The 22,346-nt window shown below is 39.5% G+C and overlaps 1 protein-coding gene and 1 long non-coding RNA gene across 5 annotated transcripts in view; one reads left to right on the forward strand and one right to left on the reverse strand.

The window, feature by feature from the left end:
* The first annotated feature begins 10,596 nt into the window (after positions 1–10,596).
* The window catches only part of LOC130923702 (uncharacterized), a 66,092-nt gene continuing 54,342 nt past the window's right edge, over positions 10,597–22,346 (forward strand). Inside the window, exon 1 of the long non-coding RNA XR_009064760.1 lies at positions 10,597–10,684. This is a non-coding gene — a long non-coding RNA (uncharacterized LOC130923702). The remainder of the gene's footprint in view (positions 10,685–22,346) is intronic.
* ppp3cb (protein phosphatase 3, catalytic subunit, beta isozyme) overlaps positions 13,236–22,346 on the reverse strand; it is a 78,540-nt gene continuing 69,429 nt past the window's right edge. For all 4 annotated transcript variants that reach the window (XM_057849610.1, XM_057849612.1, XM_057849611.1 and 1 more), the window contains one exon: positions 13,236–15,290. In XM_057849610.1, coding sequence (XP_057705593.1) covers positions 15,112–15,290 — 179 coding nt within the window. In that variant the 3' untranslated portion in view covers positions 13,236–15,111. The remainder of the gene's footprint in view (positions 15,291–22,346) is intronic.

Below are 22,346 nucleotides of genomic sequence, written 5' to 3' on the forward strand. Positions count from 1 at the left end.
TGAGGCCTTCAAAGAAAAGAAAACGGTTCCCACAGTCAAACATGGCGGAGGTTCCCTGATGTTTTGGGGTTGCTTTGTTGCCTCTGGCACGGGACTGCTTGACCGTGTGCATGGCATTATGAAGTCTGAAGACTACCAACAAATTTTGCAGTAGCTTTGCATTATATAAGGCCCAGTGTGAGAAAGCTGGGTCTCCCAAAGAGGTCATGGGTCTTCCAGCAGGACAATGACCCAAAACACACTTCAAAAAGCACTAGAAAATGGTTTGGGAGAAAACACTGTAGACTTCTAAAGTGGCTAGCAATGAGTCCAGACCTGAATCCCACAGAAAACCTGTGGAGAGATCTGTAAATGGCAGTTTGGAGAAGGCACCCTTCAAATTTCAGAGACCTGGAGCAGTTGGTCAAAGAGGAATGGTCTAAAACTCCAGCAATGCATCGTAAGAAACTCATTGATGGATACCGGAAGCGGTTGTTCGCAGTTATTTTGTCTAAAGGTTGTGCTACCAAGTATTAAGCTGAGGGTGCCAATACGTTTGTCTGGTCCATTTTTGGAGTTTTGTGTAAAATGATATACAGTAGATTTCTTTTTTTTTTTCATTATCTTTTGTGTTATTTTCATTGCAAGCAAAATAAATGAAGATATTATTACCAAAGCATTTGTAATTGCGATCATATTCTGGGAGAAATTGAGCATTATCTGACAGAATTGCAGGGGTGTCAATACTTTTGGCCAGCACTGTATACTGTTTTGGTCGTGGTTGTGAAAATTCTCTTTCACCAAGCCATTTGTTTTTTAATTAACAATGGAACCACTATTGTTCATCATAAATCACAAGAACACCAGCATCAAACAAAAACCATCAAAGATCTCTGAAATTCAATTTTGTTTTTTTCTTTTAAATATACTCTGAATAAGAAGACTCAGTACATTCTTTGTGATATTTCATAGCATATCAGAAATGTTTGTAAAACTCCCAAACAGCATAAAATCCTCAAAGCTCCAATCATCCCATATCACAAAGAGAATTATAAAACTGGCTTGTTTAGTTCAGCCCAGAACACTGACACTCATTGTTACAATAGCGTCAGCATGTCAGCTGATGTCAGCTGCTTACAATGTAATGATTGGTAGAAAACAAGTCTGACCTGTCTCGGTTGTCACCCCTCGTTGTGGCTAACACCAGAACTCGTGCATCTGCAGCTGAGTGTTTGTTTTGTTAACCAAAAATATATTCGTGCAGCAAAGCCAAATGGTCAGAACATAAGTGTTAGCACTATCTTAGGAAAAAATACAATTTACGTTCCTTGTTTGAAGAAGACCGCATACTTTCACTCCACATTTCAAGGGACACTACACATTATTTAGTATCTGCCTCATGCAAAGCTACCCACAGCTTTCAGACCTGCTCTTTGGCACTATGTATTTCCACAAGACCAAAAAGAAAGACACTTTGCGGCATTTATAGTGAGGGGAAAAAATTTGCAACATCCAAATCAAGTGAACTCCCCACTAATATTTAATTTTTCCTTATGATAACAAAAGTATCATAACACAGTGATTCTAAGATTCATTTTTTTATTATAAAGGCAATTTGAACATGATGTAAGCATATGTGTAACCAAACGGGGAAAAAACGTGTAGGAAAAAATGGGCATGATTTGTTCACAGTGGTTTTTTTTGTTTTTTTTTCAGTGATCCTCTTGCAAAGTGCAGTGCCACAAAGCAGAACATTTATGGATTTAAAAGTGTGAACTACATTTGCATGAAAATAAATAAATGCGAAAATATAAATCATAGTTCTTAATAGAACTTTTATGTTATACGTATTATGTAATATAAAACACGCAGTTAAGAATTTGGAAATAAACACATGGGTGTGCATACAACCAAGTGCATATACTTAGTCCTTCTCAACAAGCTAGCATATTGTGATAAAGTTCATTATTTTCTTTAATGTACTGATAAACATTAGACTTTCATATATTTTAGATTCATTACACACAACTGAAGCAGTTCAAGCTTTTTATTCTTTTAATACTGATGATTTTGGCAAAAAAGGCAAGAAAAACCAAAAACCCCTATCTCAAAAAAATGTGCATATTTCATCCGACCAGTACAAAAAAGTGTTTTTAATACAAAAAAGTCAACCTTCAATTAATTATACCAGCTAAGCACTCAATACTTGGTCAGGAATCCTTTTGCAGAAATGACTGCTTCAATGCAGCGTGGCATGGAGGCAATCGGCCTGTGGCACTGCTGAGGTGTTATGGAGGCCGAGGATGCTTTGATAGTGACCTTAAGCTCATCCACAGTGTTGGGTCTGGTTTCTCTCAACTTCCTCTTCACAAAATTCCACAGATTCTCTATGGGGTTCAGGTCAGGAGAGTTGGCAGGCCAATTGAGCACAGTAATGCCATGGTCAGTAAACCATTTACCAGTGGTTTTGGCACTGTGAGCAGGTGCCAGGTCGTGCTGAAAAATGAAATCTTCATCTCCATAAAGCTTTTCAGCAGATGGAAGCATGAAGTGCTCCAAAATCTCCTGATTGCAAGCGGCATTGACCCTACCCTTGATAAAACACAGTAGACCAACACCAGCAGCTGACATGTCACCCCAGACCACCCTGTACTTGACACTGGACTTCAGGCATTTTGGCATTTCCTTCTCCCCGGTCTTCCTCCAAACTCTGGCACCTTGATTTCCGAATGACATGCAAAATTTGCTTTCATCTGAAAAAAGTACTTTGGACCACTGAGCAACAGTCCAGTGCTGCTTCTCTGTAGCCCAGGTCAGGCGCTTCTGCCGCTATTTCAAGTTCAAAAGTGGCTTGACCTGAGGAATGCCGCACCTGTAGCCCGTTTCCAGCAGACGCCTGTGCATGTTGGCTCTGGATGTTTCTACTCCAGACTCAGTCCACTGTTTCTGCAGGTCCCCCAAGGTCTGGAATCGGCCCTTCTCCACAATCTTTCACAGGGTGCGGTCACCTCTTCTTGTTGTGCAACGTTTCCTGCCACACTTTTTCTCTCCCACAGACTTCTCACCGAGGTGCCATGATACAGCACTCTGGGAACAGCCTATTCGCTCAGAAATTTCTTGCTTCCTTCCTCTTGCTTGAGGGTGTCAATGATGGCCTTCTGGACAGCAGTCAGGTCGGCAGTCTTGCCCATGATTGCGGTTTTGAGTAATGAACCAGGCTGGAAGTTTTTAAAAGCCTCAGGAATCTTTCGCAGGGGTTTTGAGTTAATTTGTTGATTCAGATGATTAGGTTAGTAGCCTCTTTAGAGTACCTTTTCATGATATGCTAATTTTTTTAGGTAGGGATTGTTTTTTTCTTGACTTTTTTGTCAAAATCATCAATATTAAAACAATAAAAGGCTTGAACTACTTCAGTTGTGTGTAATGAATCTAAAATATATAAAAGTCTAATTTTTATCACTACATTACAGAAAATAATGACCTTTATCACAATATGCTAATTTTTTGAGAAGGACCAGTAGACACGTTTCCTGAGCGAAACATGGGCCGCACTATCATGGATAATTTCTGCTCCGAACTTCCGGTTTAGACAAAACATGATGAGCTGCGGTTGAAGTTAGAAGTGTGTTGACGAAGTTAAAATCAAATCAAAGGAACCCACTGATTCTACATAAATGAATTTAGCAGAACGTAAACGAGGGTCCGAGACTTTCTGTGCTCTGCGTGGCTGTGCGAACTCCTGGAAGCGCCTAAATATATCGTTTGAAGTGGAATTTTTTTAACCCCGATCAGCTACAAAACGCCACTGTGGATGTACCCGGCCATATGCCTTACATCCGAAACCAGCAGACAATATTTAAAGAATGTGGATCGCTTCTCTAAACTTAAAGGCTCCACCTAAAAGATTATGTTTGTTCTTCTCACTTCGTTGTTAAGAAACCCACCGAAGTACATCCTTTCCTGGAACTTTGGTTGTGTTGTTTTACTAGCAGCTACAGCAGCAGCAGTAGTTGCAGTAAAAAATGATTAAACCTATAATTAAAATCATCGTTATATCAATAGCTAAGGCAGCAAGTCGTTTTATGCGCCAGATTTTAGGTTTCGTATTGTAGGAGAACATACCTTCCATAATACAGCGGCAGCATGAATCCACAAACGCCTGCCAGGGAGCCGCGATACATGTACAGCCTGCAGTTTCGATGTCTCCCTCCTTTGTTACCAGCATCCATGCTTTGTCATGCTTTGTGTTACGGAGTACTGAGGAGCTGGCTTGGTTTCACATCCATCATGCTTTGTGGTACGGCGCACTGAGGCACTAGCTAGGTTCCAAAACCGCCTTCAAGATGACAAAATTCCTGTGTTTGTGTATGAGGACACATCCAACTTTGTGGCTGTGTAGGTACTAGAATGCCTCGGAGCTTTTCAGGTTCCTGATGGCCTTTCCACCCACTGCCATAGAGTCAATAAAATACGATAATATTTTATTGTGGTCAGCCTCGGCCATTTCTTTATGTTAAGATGGCAGAAGGATGAGGTATTTCCAAATAGCTTTTCTTCAGGGTTCTTAGTGAATGATGCCACTCCAGCGCCATTGCTGTCAATGTAAAATAACGTGAGAACGGAAGCAGAATGCAGGAAGTCAAGCGGAAATACCTCGGAAACTTCTCTATAAAAATAAAAAATATTTGAAACACAGCAGGGCACTGATATGATGCACATTATATATATATACTGTATACACAGTGGGGAGAACAAGTATTTGATACACAGTCAATGGGAAAACCCATTGGCAGTGTATCAAATACTTGTTCTCCCCACTGTATGTATGTATGTATGTATGTATGTATGTATATATATATATTTGTGTGTGTATATATATGTATGTATTACTCTGAAAATTAGAATATCTCAATGTCCCATGTCTGAACTCTTCAAAGCTCGCCTAATACTGACTTCTTAAAAGCTCAGAATCCTTTTGCAGGTGTTTTAAATTACTCACTGGATAGAATTTGACTCATTGAACCTACAAATCAAAAGCTTTTCACAGTACTTTAATTTGAGTTTGTGGTTTTGGTTTTACCAAGTTGAAAATCTTAAAAAGCAAAGTTACTACAAGGAACTGCTTGAGATATGTCAATATGCGTGCAATGGCCCAATACAAAACTAGCAGAAAACGATTGTACGGTATTTACAATATTTACAAAAGACGATAGAGTCCAGCACCAACAACTATTGCTGAGTAAGCAGCTATCCACTAGCATGCTAATAGAAACAACAATAATTGTATTAAGCTTACAAATTCCCTCTTTTTAAAAATGAAAAATGAATCATCTGTGGCTGCTACAGTGGTACCTACAAGATGAGCTGACAGTGTATCAGATGTTGAGATAAAATACTGTAGCACTTTCCTAAGTGTTTAACATTGCCTACCTGCACCTGCTTGCAATGCAGTGGAGAATACACTGGAGTGTGTTGTGTTCAACTCCAAAAGGATGGACAACTAAAGTGTCCTTCTCATGACCTCGCAGGATGGCATGGCATGTAATGAGAGAGTACCGTGCGTTAATCAGGGCGTCTGTCCAATTGGACTCACCACAGACTGAGGGAAGCTGGAGTGGCAAGTTTGGCAACGTGGAGAAGGTCACACAGATAAGGTTGTTGATGGCCTTGAGGTTTTACAGGAAAAGTTTGACATCTCAACACAAATTCATGTGAATCAATTTCACTTCAGATGGATTATATTGTGATTGTGACGCATTGAGAGGAATATTTTAGTCTGAAACTAATTTTATATGCAATGTGACCATGTTTTACAGGTAGATGACGCTGTCACTGTGATTTACTAAACATCATCATCATGGCCAAGTTCTCAGATTTGACCAGTTGATGGTGCTATTGCTGAAAGTTCAATATAGCCGGCTCTCTATTTAAAATACACAAACCAACTGAATTTTTAAGTACCAGAACTAGTTACCATAAGATGAGACGAAGATACTCATGTCAAATTACTCTTATCAGAGTAGTAATAACTGAGCAATATGGTTAGAATGGGGTTTATATTTTCCAGTGGTATAGAACTGCTCTGTATCATACAGTGTAGTATTTTAGATTATTGACAAGTCTTGGAACGTTTCTGGCACACCCTCTTGACCCATGAGGCATGAGCAGTGTTGTTAATGTTACTGAAAAAAGTAATTAATTATAGTTACAAATTACTTCTCACAAAAAGTAATTGCGTTAGTAACTCAATTACCTGAATGTAAGAGTAATTAGTTACTTGGCAAAGTAATTGGTGATAATTACTTTTTTTTTTTTCCCCTCAAAAAAAACAACAACAACAAAAAAAAAAAACCAAAACATTGGCCACACTATGTGAAGTTTTTTGTGAAGGTTTTTGGTACAATTGGCCCGAGCCCAATTCTTTACCCGAATTTACCCTTTACCCTGAATCAACTGTTAAAATTTGTTAAAATTGCTCCCATTATTGCATTTGTTCCCTTCTCTCTACTTTCGACATATGAAAGTTTTAAAACTGTTTCATCATTTAAAGATAGATTCAAGTCAAGATTTTGCCGATTTAGAAGTATTTTAGATAAAAAGTTACTTAGGTTCGCTAGGAAGGTTCTCTACAACAGAGCCGTCCTAAAAAGTCTATTGCTTTAAGATGGCGGCTGTCTACTAACGCATTTAGTGCCATGCAGTGTTGTTAATTTTACTTTAAAAAAGTAATTAATTACAGTTACAAATTACTTCTCCCAAAAAGTAATTGCGTTAGTAACTCAGTTACCTGAATGTAAGAGTAATTAGTTACTTGGCAAAGTAACTAGTGATATATATATATTTTTTTTTTCTCAAAAAAAAAAAAAAAAAAAAAAAAAAAACACAGGTCACACAATGTGAAGCTTAAAGGGTTTGGGGGACAATTGGCCCTAACCCAATTCTTTACCCTCCGCTTAACTAGACACAAGGGTATTGCGATAACTAGCTAGTAACCTTTGCTATGTGTGGAAGTCATTTAAAGTTGTGAATCAATCGTTAAAGTTGTTAAAATTTCTCCCGTTATTGCATTAGTTCCCTTCTGTCTACTTTAAACATGTGTAAGTTTTAAAACTGTTTCATCATTTAAAGATAGATTTAAGTTAAGATTTTGCCGATTTAGGAGCATTTTAGATTAAAAAAAAATTACTTAGGTTCGCTAGGAAGGATCTCTACATCAGGGCCTTCCTGAGAGGTCTACTGCTTTAAGATGGCGGCTGTTTACAAACGCATGTAGTCCTTAAAACATGTTGGCAATGCAGCAGTGTCTGTCATTTGCATCTAGTTCTATAATATGATATCTACCGTGTCATGTGGGCGTAGTTTGTCGGCTATGGCTGCAGTCAGGTATTATTGGAGCCACCTAGCATCGCGGTTGCAACGGCGTCTTCCCCACTCCTGCTCAGCTCTCGTCCCCGTGAGTCCGTTTCTCTCAGACTTTTTTTTATTCAACCAACTTAGTAACGCATAGTAACGCACGCCTTTCCCGCCTCAGTAACGGTAACGGCGTTGCCAAGATGAGAAAAGTAATTAACTAGATTACTCATTACTGAAAAAAATAACGCCGTTAGTAACGCCGTTATATTGTAACGCCGTTATTAACAACACTGGGCATGAGCTATGTGGGGATGAGTGAATATTGACTATTTTTACACTTTAAATACATCATTAACATCTAAATCAGGCGCCTGATGCTCGCACTTAATTTCTACAATTAGTTCAAATTCCTCTGTGTGAAGGGATATTTGTGGCTCTGGAGGTAGATCAAATGGAATCAGTTTCATTTCGCTCAGTGCCTCTCATGTTGATAAATGTCAAGTTGAATGTTGTCAGTGAAGCTCAGTATGAGGACGACATCTGTTGTACAAACAGAGTCTCATCTCAGCATCAAACCTTAATTGATTCACTTTTGTTTGTTCTCTCCTCCCAAAGACTCACATGAGCGACATTTTTGGGTCAGTGCCAGGCAGGGAAGCTGGTTCTGCTCAGTTCAGAAGAAAGAAATAGATGCTGACTTATGAGAAATAAGGCAAGTCTTTTACCGACATGACAAAAGTAAAGCTGTTTGACTGTCAGAACGAGCAGAGGGCATACTGAATATTTTGTGATGTCATTTGACTGAATTAGGTAAAATTCATGTGAACAAGATTATGTTGCACAGTTATCACAAATTGTGTCGGCTTAATGCATTTTACTACTTGGCTGCAGACAGTCAAAATTAGAAGAAACACATTTTATTATGAAAGTCTGTCATTCTCCTTTTGAAAACAGCCCATATACAGTAGATGTCTGTTGTTGTTCAGGTCAGGGATGGTTGATTATCTTTTTGTACCAAATATTTCCCTTCCACATAGTCTGCTAATATGCTTGGATACAGGATACTTTGAACAACCTGCTTCTTCACAATGACATTTTGTAGCTTCCCCTTCTTGTGAAGGCTGTCGATGACTGTCTTCTGGACTTCTGTCAAGTCAGCAGCCTCCGTGTGATTTGTTGCCTGTCCTAGACTGAGAACCGTTTAAAGACTCAGAAAACTGCAGGTGGTTTGAGTTATTTAGCTGATTTTTCTAATAGTAAACATTTTTACAATCAATACAATTTTAGAAACACTAAATTTTGAGATTTTTATCATCTGTAAGCCACAATCATCAAAAATACACAGAGTAATGGCTTAAAACATTAGAGCAGTGTTGTCCATATTACAAGCTGCGGCCTATGGGCAAGATTTTATTTGCCCGCAGCAAATGCTGAAAATATAATTGATTATGGCCTCCACAAGAAGCTTGAGCTCAGCTTCCATGTTCTTGCACTTCTTAGTTTCAACACTACTGTATACAAGTTAATTAAACAGTGCCTCTCCATTTGGTGGCTGGGACAGAGTGATTCCTCTTGTCTCTTCTTCCCCTCAAAACCATAGTTCCAACAGTTTTCATTTTTATGAAATTTAAGACCCTTATTGTCATTTGTGGGGAAAATTTCATGGACAACCTCTAACACACACAAAAATCAAAAACTTTTCAAATACCAGAACATTCATCATACAATTTTATTCAAGAAATTGAAGACCTTTCAGACTAAATTGAATGTCTTTAAAGTGCCTGTGACAGCATAAAAAATCCTAAATATCATTATTATGTGAATTAAAATCATATTTTGAGATGATTCGACTATAAACAACAATTTGACAAAGCGCAAATGATGAGAAATTGGTCTTTTAATCTGACATTTAGCCCCGCCTGTCATTATAGTGCTCTAGCGTCGCTAGCTGGATGATGATGTCGGCAGGGTAAGGAATTCAGCTGGTTTACAACTCAGCCTATTGAGTTAGCCGACATGCTAACTCGAATCGAGCAACTTTTCCAAGCCTTTTTCTCGCCTTTCGAAAAAGAAAAATCACACAAAACTACCCCGACTTGTGTTACACACGGCGGCGGGGTTGATTGTCTTCACCGATCGGTCAGCCACCGGCGGCGAGCAAGTTAAGGCTCGTCATTCTGCTGCGGATCTGACGGGCAGGCAGTGCTCGTCGCCGGGGAGAGAAGGGGAAATGCTGAAAATGTAAACAAAACAGGAGGCGGTACAGCTAGCTGACATGCTAACTCAAACCGAGTGGCTTTTCCAAGACTTTTTCTCGCCTTTCGAAAATGAAAAATCACACAAGACTACCCCGACTCCTGTCACACACGGCTGCGGGATTGATTGTTTCACCGCAATCGGCCACCCCCCGACAGCAAGCAAGTTACGGCTCGTCATTCTGCTGCGGCCCGGGAGGCAGGCAGAGAGGGGAGAAATGGGAATGAATACCGAAAATAGCGCATTCTCGGTGGACAAACCAGCCAACGTCGGAACGGCGGGCTGCTCGGGGCCAAGCTGAGGAAAATAGAGGACGGGGGGGCACAAGCCGCCGGTTGTCAGCCGTGTGGCCTTCTCGGTGAACAGGGAGCATTGTCACCCACAAAATGCAAGCCACCTCCTTATTAAAGCATGTGCCATGATCCCAGTATTTGACATAATACAATACACATAGTTTACTCACTCCCTCGTCGGGCCAATGGCCCCACAGTTTTCGGACTTGTTTTGGCCATTCTCCGCGGTGAACGGGAACTTTTTGAAACCCAAAATGGCTCCCACACCTCTCTGTGGTGCAGCAACAAAAGCCTGCAGCACATTGGGCTGGCATGATGCGAAAAATAAACAAACAAATCCACAAAATTACCTGCATCTACAGTCCTTCCACATGCTATATAGTAATGGCTGTATTGTGAGATGGTGACCCGGCCGACATCACATTCGCATTCTTCCTCAATCCAGGAAGTCACTCATTTTCATGGCGCAGGATTAAAAAAATTGGATAAATAAATCGATCGCTTCCACACACATCCAAGCAGTCCACTTCATTCAGGAGCATAAGATACCGTGTGAAATATGAAATAAACAAGATAGTTTATCAAGAGGAATAAATTCAAGACTTTTTAAGTCTGCTGAAACCCTGAAAATGGCAGATTGTCACTATTAGAAAATGTTGAAAAATTGCAAGCATTTTTTAAAAAAATCACCTTATTTTACTGATTTCTGATTTCACAGTCATGATGGTCCCCGTGAAACTTAACTCCAGTGTGTCCTGTGACAAAAATGAGGCCATGTCTACACGTAGCAGGCCTTTTTAAAAGTAAGTATTTTGCCCCCATCCATCAAGAAAAAAAGTCCACACCACCTTGTTTGTAGGAAAAATATCACCCACACAAAACCGCATAAGTGTTTATTTTTTTTCACGTTTTTTTATGTGCATTCAAGCACTGAGTGAATGACAAAAAGTAAAATGGTTCAACCATTGTATTTTGTCTGTTTAGCCCTTGCCTTGTGAGATGCTCGTAAACCCTTAGCATGAGTCGCTATCGCACGCGGTCGCTTATGTGTTTATATATGTGCATTATATATAATTGTCTTTAATACATTCGCGATGTATATGTGATGTTGAAAAATTCCAAATCCTCTGTGAGCGTAAGTGCAGTCCCTGAATGCAAACACGGGTGGCACATATGACTTTTGAACATTTTTTGTCGCAGGCAGTGACGTTTCCACTGTTTAAAAACATGCAAACCGGATAAAAACATGCAAACCTCTGGTTAATAATGTAGGCTACACATGACTACACATCAAACGCAGAATTCACAAATCTTCACTTTGGTGGGTATTTTTAAAAACCCTCGTTTTCAATGTTCAAAATTTCCGTCTGCATGTGGCCACACCATAAAAAAGTTCTTTTTGCGAGATACCCTGCTGCATGTAGACTAGGGGTGCAACGGTTCAGTTAACCCACGGTTCAGTTTGAACCTCGGTTTTGGGATCACGGTTTCGGTTTGCTTTTTTTTTTTTTTTTTTAAAACTGCCTTTATTTTGCTTTTTAAAAAATGAAATAAGCACTTAAAATGGAAACATTTTCGACTGTTAAAATGCCTCTTTGCTCTTTGGCTAGTGTAGTGACTGACTACTGAAATACACACATAGTAGTAAAAAAGTTACTTGGCAAAGTAACTGGTGATACCTTTCATGTTTTTTTTTTCATTAAAAAAAACAAACAAACAAACCCAAAAACATAGTAACCTTTGCTATGTTTGGAGGTCATTTAATGTTGTGAATCAACCGTTAAAGTTGATAAAATTGCTCCTGTTTTTGCATTAGTTCCCTTCTGTCTACTTTCGACATGTGAAAATTTTAAAAGTTTCATCCTTTAAAGATAGACTGAAGTCAATATTTTGCCGATTTAGGAGTATTTTAGATTAAAAGTTGCTTAGGTTCACTCGTAAGGTTTACTACAACAGAGCCTTTCTGAGAAGTTTACTGCTCTAAAATCGCGGCTGTTTACTAACGCTACCGAGTCTGTCATTTCGCATGTAGTTCTATATGCATGAGATATCTAGGCGTAGGTTGTATGTTGTCGGCTAAGTCAGGTAAATTGGAGCCACCTAGCCTAGCATCACGTTTGCTACAGTGTCTCAACACTCTTCCTTCTCCGAGTCTCTGACTTTTCTCGCGTCATTCAACCAACGTATTGTCTCTTTGCAGAAACGGTGACCAAATCCGAACGGATGAAAAAAAAACATAATGCACGAAAAATGTGCAGATTTTGAACATAATGTACGGCGTACACATTTAAAAATTAGTGCTCACTTGTACAAATTATGACGAGACCGTACAATTTGACAGGTATGAATTATAGTGGACCGTCAGTTAGGTAGTAGCACTCTGTAGCACAGGACGTCCAACTATCAGTGGTCAGGGCAAAACTATGTGCTTTAGCGAAATCATCTTCGATGGTTTTGCGTGCCATTTCATTAATGTCGGGAATTACGTTGTTGGAGAAATATGTCCGCGAGGGAACAATGTAACGCGGGTCAAGCATTGCAAATAAATTAACGTAGCCCGCCGTGTGTTTTCACTGGTGTCATCTTCGGGGTTGTCCTACCCTGAGAAAGTGATATCTGTGGGTGATGCCGGCTGAGGTGCCGGAGTCATGTTATAAAACTGTTGCTGTTGCCATTAGCATGGGGAACAAGCGCTGAGCAATGCTTGCAATTTTTTTTCTTCAATATTTTCTCTCCCTCCGTATTGTAGTCACGGGGAAACAAAAATGTTGCCACACCGCAGATTTGAAAGAAGCCGGTGCTTCCTCAAAATCCGGTCTCTCCACTCACCATAGCTATTTGTTTTCTTTCTTGTTTCACTTTCACTTCGCTCGTAAGCGAGAGAGGGCGTTACTCTGCGTCTACTACACAGGTGCTTGACAGCGATCCGACATTTACTTGCAGGGCGGGAATTTCTCCACAGCGGTGCATCACGTCACACACAGGCACACAGAGCTCGATCAATTCATTCCATAAGCTTTCGGAATACATTAATTGCAAAACCGAAAAGGCGCTGTTCATAAAGGCGTATTGAACCGTACAGGGCGAACCATACGGTTCGGCTTTGAACCGCAAACTGTTGCACCGCTAATGTAGACATGGCCTGAATTACAGACCTTGGGTCTATATATAACTTTTGGAAAAATACAGATTTTGCACAATATTCTATTTCTCTTTCAGTTTACCTGTGAATCATCATGTAAGGTTTCAGCATTAAATCTTATTTTTTAAATTTTACTTTCCCTTGGGATTTTTGGGTTTGACGGCGATGCCGGCATATGTTTTTCAAGGAAATAAAGGCTCAGTATCGATACCAAAGGTTCATGCATATTTTATTCAAGAGTAAAAAAGTGGACTGTCCCATGGGGCATGCTTACAGTGTTAGTGAATGGAGAGTTGAAAAGCAAAAGAGCGAGCGAGAGAGAGAGAGAGAGAGAGAGAGAGAGAGAGAGAGAGAGAGAGAGAGAGAGAGAGAACCGTGGCACAGTCGCTATGGCACGGGATTTCCAGGGTTTGGTGGGTTCACCTTTCCAAAAGAATCACAGCAAGATCAACCAAGGGGCAACGCAACATAAAGAGCAACTAGCAGAGAGAGAGAGCCAGAGCTTAAATATTAAGAATAATGTTCATAGTAAATATAATAATCATCGAACCATAAATATCCAAAAAACAGGAATCAAGATTTGTGTACACTTCGCTTTTAAATTGTAACAGCAACATTATTCTGCTCAAATGTCTTGCTGTTTGTTGCTTTAAATACGCAATTTCTTCTTTTTACCATGCAATCATGCTTTTGCCTGCCCGAATGCCTGTGCCTCTGTATATAGTGTGGTCATTCACTACAAATTTGTATTTCATTTAACAATTCCTGTACACTGACAAAGAACAGAGGATTTAATGTGGACTTTTGATTCCGAGTGTACTGTCATTGTGTACAGCGCTAAAAGAAATGGGAAGCAGGTGATGAAAAGAACTGGGAAGTAAAGTCAACATAATAAAACACAAAGTGAATACAAAAAAGCGATTTAACATTATGTACAAAATAAATTATTCGTTATTCCTCAGTTCATATCGCCAGAAAAACAGAAAATAAAAATCCTACTGTAGTGAAACACAGAGCACAAATATAATTCACATTATTATCAAATAACTTAACTCTGCATGCACCGATGCGTTAATATAAATGCTTTACAAAGACGTATCCCTCTGATTTCTTCTGGTCTTGGCAGCTGTAAAATATAATTTCCTATTTTCTAGCCCAGAGATTGTTGGCTGTCACTGCCATTTGGTAGCAATAAGGTTATGGAAAGGGAATTAATTTACTACGACTTCACATTATAACTCCCCTTCCCTCACATACACAGCGCATTCCAATTCTGCTAAACTGCATCTTGCATCAGGTGTGCAATACAAACGTTCAAAGTCTTCTATTTCTTACTACAAAACTCATGAGACACTTGCTTCCAATCACAGCCTAGTTTCAGACCTTTTTATCCCCGAGAGCTGTTTAGCCTGAGACCAAAAGAGGTGAGTGGGCAGTCACTCTAAAATGAAGGTGTTGTGCTACAAAAGCAAACAATAATCTCCTCCCAATAATATCAAATGCGGGCTCATCAAGCCATCATCCCTTGTTCTTTTTTTTTTCTTCTTCTTTTCGGGTGAAGAACAAGACGTTTGTCAAATATTACTGCATGGACGTTGTTAAAGCATATTAGCAATCCCATAAAAACATAGTATTGTAAGTTTGGTTCCATTTCTGGCTTTTGGATGCAAAACAGGAACAAGATGTCCCTGGTGGCCGCTCCTTGTCAACACGACACATTCCACCGACACAGTCGCACCACGCTGACACTGTCCACCCACAGGGGCTCTCTGACATGCACAGTGAATAGTAGCTTCTCCCGTTCTGCTCATTCAGTAGTTTCTTTCCTCTGTGCAGGTACAAGGGAGTTGCAGTTCTCTAAATAGAGAAGCCTTTGTAAAGTCCGACCACGCTTATGCCTTTACATATAGCAAAGAGAAGGGGTAGGTTATCATGTGTGTCTGTTTGAAACAAATGTTTGAAATACTGCATTTGTGTGCGATGCGTTTGCGTATTGAGTATGTCTATGTACAGATATCAGTAAGGATGTTGCTATAAGGGTGTTGTAACTGCAGTAACTGTGACTGGCCGTGTGACAGTACGCATCCATCACTGTATATTGCTGTTGCTGTCGGTCCCGTTGGGCTCTCCCATATTCATTCGGCCCATTGACAGGCCCACACTGTTGATGGCGTCACGCCGCGGTGGCATTCTCTCGTTGATTCGGTCCAGACCTTTGGCCTCCTCGAAACTGCTGATTCGATGCTGCGGGGAGAAGCCTCGGATGGCTGCGAAGACAAGCAGCCGCAGACAAACATGCAGACAAAGTTATTATCCGGACGTTTGATGGAAGTGCTTGCATACAAACTCTTGAAAGAAACCCTCTTGACTGACTGTCAGACTCTCTTAAGTGTCAGCTTAATCTAATTCAACTTTTTAGTGCTTTCATTCAGTACCAGTCAGGACAAGCAGATCATTTAGTCCTGTCTTTCTCCCTAAAGCTTTGGGTTCAGATCAACAGAATTTGGTCGCATTGCACACGTTCTTATAGCACTATCTACACACATCAGGCAGTGTTTATCTGTTGTTCCCAATGCTGAGCCCGGATTAGTTGAAGGGGCCAACGACTGATCCTAGATCAGCAAGGCCCTAGAGAGGGAATGGGGATGAAACGAAACATATCCAAATTGAAGTGGTCATTCATTTAGTCTCTTAAATGTGTATAGTCATGTTTTCATTTTTCATTACGCATTGTTGTAGTTCCACGTTGTACCCTCATAAATGCAGTTGACAGAACAACTGAGGCGTATTCCCTGTATTGATTTTGTCAACTATTGGCTCTTTGCACAAAACTCTCACACTGTCCCAATGCTGATCAGCCTTTTCTGGTTTAAAAAAAAAGCCCTAATTTCTCATGGCATGTTTACAGGTCTTGTCCATACTAAAAACTATCAAAGAAGGCATTGTTTTTGTAAAACCTCATCCAGTGCACCAAACAGCAATTTAGAGATGCATACAGTGCTTGGATATTAAAATTTAGTTCGTTTATTCTTCCTAATGTTGTACTTACAATCGATATTATAAGTTGTCAATACCTCTTGTTGATTAAAATGCACGCAATACTGTAATAATGTTACAAAGAATTCCAAATACAGTATTTAACACTTTCAAGGACAGTGATCAAAATAGTAGACAGCTATTCAAAAGTTGACAACTTTAACCCTTTATAGCAAAGCCTCATAACATTATGGCTTCGTCACTATAAGGCATGAGCGATCATTGGCCCCTCCCAGTCAAATTGGAAGGGATGTCTACTGCTGCCAATGGCAGCCAATGAGTTAAATTTGTGCCCTGCCTATAAGGGTTGAAAAACAAAATCATGCACGAAAGGGTTAAGTAAAACATCACTTCCTTCAAAAATTGCATTCCGACTTTTAATTTGATGTAATCATGCACAGCGAGGTACACGAGAGCAAGTTGAGTCACAGAGCAAATACAGCCTTTTACCATTTAGTTTAACACAGCTGAGAAATCCATATCTGCTTAAAATCATGTTGAAATTGGTGTGATCGGTGTTGGAACACATCGATATTCAGGCTTTTTATGTTGCTTTTAGAACTAAAAAAATTCATCTGTATGAATGCTAAATTTTAGTTATAAACATGCGGAGGCACAAACCAGTAAAGCGTAAGCAGCTAAATCTTCAGCAGATGGGACATCACGGCTTTCTATGCAAAGAGCCCATTTCGGCATTATATACAGTATAAATTTCTTTTAATGTTTTATGGTTTCACATTTATTTCTTCAGTAACTTAGTTTATATGGAATACGATAATAGTAGTAAGCATAGTCACCAATAACAACACAATGCACCTTGTGACAATTTCAGCTGTCATCTATAATAGTCTTTGTCTTTAAATAGAATTAAAGCAAAAAACATTGACACTGACATTTGATGATAACTATTCCTGTTGAGAAGAAGTACAGACTGCTTGTACGTATCATGAACATGTAGACTGAAAAAAAATAACTGGTAGATTTACTTGATAAAATAATTGTAACAATTTGCACTTACTTGCTCGTGAACTGAATTTAATATTGCAAGCAGTAAAATTTACTTAATAAAAGTGCAAATTTTTACAATGATTTTATCAAGTAAATCCACCAGTTATTTTTTTTCAATGTAGCCTCAAAAAAATATGCAGCGTCACAGTTTACATCCATCACTTATTCTGTTTCCCATGTATCACAGAAAAACACAACACAAGCAATAGCCTAGCCATAATTTATTTTCTTGAACAAATTATGGACTCTATTCCAGATAAGCCACAGACAAGACGACATATACAAATCCAAAGTCCAAAAAGACTGTGTGAGCAGGTATTTTCTAATTAATTAAACGTGTGTTTAATAATAGCAAAGTACACAAGTATTAGTAGCTTTATAAGGATTTTGATGCCTGCAAAACGTTCTATGATACTCGCACCTCACCTTTTGCTGTGGAACTTATAATACGGTCAAATACTAAATTGAGATTTCTTCTTAATACTATTACATGTTTTGACCATAGAAGCCTCGTAGGAATCCCGTCTTGTGAATGAGTGCCAAAATATCAAGATTGCAATCATTTACCAGTTCTTGATGACTTTGTATTGCAGGCATTAAATTCCACTTTTGATAATTGATATGCAAACATTGCTTTCCACACAAGTCAGTGGTTTTGGAACAAGGGTTTATACAAACCGAAACATCACAATCCATTAACGCGTGCTCTTAATCACCAAGCCTCTGTACACAAAATACTGGCACATTGAGTACCATGAAATCAATCTGTTTGGTCGTTTTTGTCTGTTTTGAAAGGTCTGCATTGAGCTTCCTGGCAAAATGTAGCCAATAGATCTGTATGAAATCTGATTAAGCAGTTTCTTTCTTATCAGTGTCGGAACTGTTACTGATTATTTTTGGCCTATTTCTACCACGACAATGTGCATTTAGCTATCTAGTAGTTGACTCTATCCTGAAAAGGGACCATGGCTGGATGCCATTAAGAACAGATTGGTGTTATTCATTAACTCATTCACTGCCATTAATAGTACACCTGCAGTCATAGGTTTTGAGACACTTTTTCATCCAACTGAATAGTGAGTGAAGTCTTAAAACCTTTGTATTAGACATAGAATCCGTTTTTACTTGGATGGCTAGCATCAGTGATCATGGTTCACTTACACTTACCGCAAAATACGTCCAATAATTTGACTTAGATCACTGCCATCCCTACTAGTCAAAATGGATTGTGCGTCTATCGCTGTCATTGTAGGTCAATAGGTTAAATTTTAAAGGGTGAGCATTGCTAACAACACTATTCTCTTTAGTGTGTCAATTTTTTAGCCTTTTCAGCTCTTTTTGGTGATTATAAATTATTGGTTGGCGAAATCAAGCTTTCAGCTTGAGATGTATTAAAACCAGGGTTGCACAGATGGGTGGGTAGTCACGCATTACATATACTCAGTTACATTTACTCGAGTAACTATATGAGAAAAACGTACTTCTAAGAGTAGTTTTACCAAGCCATACTTTTTACTTTTTCTTGAATAGATTTATGAAGAAAAACCGCTTCTCTTACGTCGTTACATTTTTCCTCTTTATTCTACATACTAGATCTATTTATTTGCCAGCATTGCCAAGAGTAGCTCTACCAATTTTACCAATGAGACGCCGCAACAGTAATCATATGACTCCATTACACCAATCAGACGCAAGCTTGTCGTTCTATGTTCACGCGAGCATGTTCAATCACGTGGCGTCTTTAAAGCACCGTAAAAAAGGTAGTATTTGACATTGAGTGCTGCCCTCAGCATGACTCTAAAATGCGGATGTAAACCTCTCTCTCAGTTTTTATTTGGCACCGATTGACAACGGAAAATATGATACTTCTAATTTTCTAATAGTAACTCTGAAGGAACTATTCACTATTCAAACTAGGAACTATTTTTTCCACTAGAGGGCACTCATGCTCGTTAATAATGCTTTCATTTCTGTCATGTTTTTTTTTCTGTCGCCGGAATTGATTTTTTTCCCCTTTGGCTTAACGTGGGTATGCAATGGGTTATTGTACAATATCATTATATCAAAGGTTTATATAGATAAGTTTGTGCTGTTCAAAAAAAAAAAAATGTAAGCAGTTGCTCACAATGTTACTCATCACTTGAGTATTCTTTTCACCGAATACTTTTTTACTTGTACTTGACTACAGTTTCAGGATGTCTGACAGATATCCAAACTAATATAACATCGTCGGTATTGGGGAATATAGTGGTACCGCTACATACGAAGTTAATTCATTCCAGGACCTTGTCTGTACGTCGAAATGGTCGCATGTCGAGCAGGATTTTCCCATAAGAATACATTATAATTTCATTAATTCATTCCACAGCCTGAAAACCTGCACTAAATTCTCAATAAATATTGATGTTACTATTGCAAATAGCAATTACAAAGAGCAAAACAAATACATTATGAATACAAATCGGAATAATAATATAATAATAGCAATAATAATAAAAAAAATACCTGTAATAATGTAACAAACCGTGTTCTAATATGGCGAATGTGTTTGCGTGGTGTACCTGAACGCATCGTGTGGCTGACTTGATAGAGTGAGCCTTTTAAGTTTCACTTTGTTTACTTGCCGCGGGGGACACTAGGCACAAGTTGATGGGATACATGATTAAAAACCTGACGAAGCCGGCGATTTCTTTGGCAATGTTACCACAATAATAATTGCCACCTTAACTTAATAAGACTGGCGAACGGAGGACTGTCATAGACCATCTACGGCTGTATTGTTGAGCGAGCCATATCACGGATGCGCACCCCATGCTCATATTTTTCTATCACATCTATCTTCATGTCAATGATAACGGTAAGCATCACCTTTTTTTTTCACCACCTGCACTAACATTGTTGGAACCTATATTGACTTCTCTCACAAGAAAATCTGTCATGCTTCCATCTTGCGGAAAAAAGAAGAAACTGCGGTGCTGTCATAGTATTTCGAGCATGTTTCGAGCATGTCGTCGGGTGTAGAAAAAAATGGCGAGTCAAAGTTTACGTCGAATGTCGAAAAGATTGTGTGTCAAAGCGATCGTATGTCGAGGTACCACTGTACTAAGAAATAATGTGCCGATGCTGCGTAAAATGTTCTTTAGACTTAGTTTCCAAGCGCTGGTCACCATACCCAAGACGGCCGCAAGCGCCGTATGCCATTGTATTAAAAGGAACACTTGTCGCACTTCCCAAAATAATAATGGTCTGGCGTCCAATCAACCTTCTGCTGTGAATTTACTTGAGTTTATCAGTAGTAGACGTCCAATCCATTTGAAGTGAGAGGGTGGCAGCCCAGCAGCAAATCAACATACTTCCAATTGATTGGCTATCTAGCGCCATCAATGACAATAAGACAATAAGTTAAGCAGTGTCTGACCAAGCCATAATGGCAATTACTTTATATTCAAGTGAGTATGCAGTAATTTATTTATTTTTGGATGGTATTAGTACAGTATTACAGTGGGGCAAATAAGTATTTAGCCAGTCACTAATTGTGCAAGTTCTCCCACTTGAAAATATTAGAGAGGCCTGTAATTGTCAACATGGGTAAACCTCAACTATGAGAGACAGAATGTGGAGAACCCCCCCCCCCCCCCCCCCCCCCAGAAAATCACATTGTTTGATTTTTGAAGAATTTATTTGCAAATCATGGTAGAAAATAAGTATTTGGTCAATACCAAAAGTTGATCTCAATACTTTGTTATGTACCTTTTGTTGGCAATAAAAGAGGCCAAACGTTTTCTGTAACTCTTCACAAGCATTTCACACACTGTTGCTGGTATTTTGGCCCATTCCTCCATGCAGATCTCCTCTAGAGCAGTGATGTTTTGGGGCTGTCGTTGGGCAACACGGACTTTTAACTCCCTCCACAGATTTTCTATGGGGTTGAGATCTGGAGACTGGCTAGGCCACTCTAGGACCTTGACATGCTTCTTACAAAGCCACTCCTTTGTTGCCCTGGCTGTGTGTTTGGGATTATTGTCATGCTGAAAGACCCAGCCACGTCTCATCTTCAATGCCCTTGCTGATGGAAGGAGATTTTCATTCAAAATCTCTCGATACATGGCCCCATTCATTCTTTCCTTTACACAGATCAGTTGTCCTGGTCCCTTTGCAGATAAACAGCCCCAAAACATGATGTTTCCACCCCCAAAGCATGATGTTTCCACCCCCATGCTTCACAGTGGGTATGATGTTCTTCGGATGCAATTCAGTATTTTTTCTCCTCCAAACACGAGAACCTGTGTTTCTACCAAAAAGTTTTATTTTGGTTTCATTTGACCATAACACATTCTCCCAGTCCTCTTATGGATCATCCAAATGCTCTGTAGCAAACCGCAGACGGGCCTGGACGTGTGCTTTCTTCAGCAGGGGGACACGTCTGGCAGTGCAGGATTTGAGTCCCTGGTGGCGCATTGTGGTACTGATAGTAGCCTTTGTTACTATGGTCCCAGCTCTCTGTAGGTCATTCACTAGTTACCCCCGTGTGGTTCTGGGATTTTTGCTCAACGTTCTTGTTATCATTTTGACGCCACGGGGTGAGATCTTGCATGGAGCCCCAGATCGAGGGAGATTATCAGTGGTCTTGTATGTCTTCCATTTTCTAATAATTGCTCGCACAGTTGATTTCTTTAGCCCAAGCGTTTTACCTATTGCAGATTCAGTCTTTCCAGCCTGGTGCAGGTCTACAATTTTGTCTCTGGTGTCCTTCGACAGCTCTTTGGTCTTGGCCATAGTGGAGTTTGGAGTGTGACTGACAGAGGTTGTGGACAGGTGTGTTTTATACCGATAATGAGTCAAAACAGGTGCCATTAATACAGGTAATGAGTGGAGCCTCATTAGACCTCATTAGAAGAAGTTAGACCTCTTTGACAGCCAGAAATCTTGCTTGTTGGTAAGTGACCAAATACTTATTTTCCACTCTAATTTAGAAATAAATTCTTTAAAAATCAAACAATGTGATTTTCTGTTTTTTTTTTTCCCCATTCAGTCTGTCATGGCTGAGGTTTACCCATGTTGACAATTACAGACCTCTCTAATCTTTTCAAGTAGGAGAACTTTTTGTGTTTGACTAAATACTTAGTTGCCCCACTGTAGCATCGGCTGATAGGAATCAGTATCGGGAGCCAAGTCATAGTATCGGTGCAACACTAATTAAAACAAAGTTGTGTCCATCTGTTCTTGTTTTACTAGGCTGTAAATCGCTTCGCCCTTCTACAGAGCAAGTTCATTGAGCC

Source organism: Corythoichthys intestinalis, chromosome 11 (assembly GCF_030265065.1).
Source record: "Corythoichthys intestinalis isolate RoL2023-P3 chromosome 11, ASM3026506v1, whole genome shotgun sequence".
Lineage (NCBI taxonomy): Eukaryota > Metazoa > Chordata > Actinopteri > Syngnathiformes > Syngnathidae > Corythoichthys > Corythoichthys intestinalis.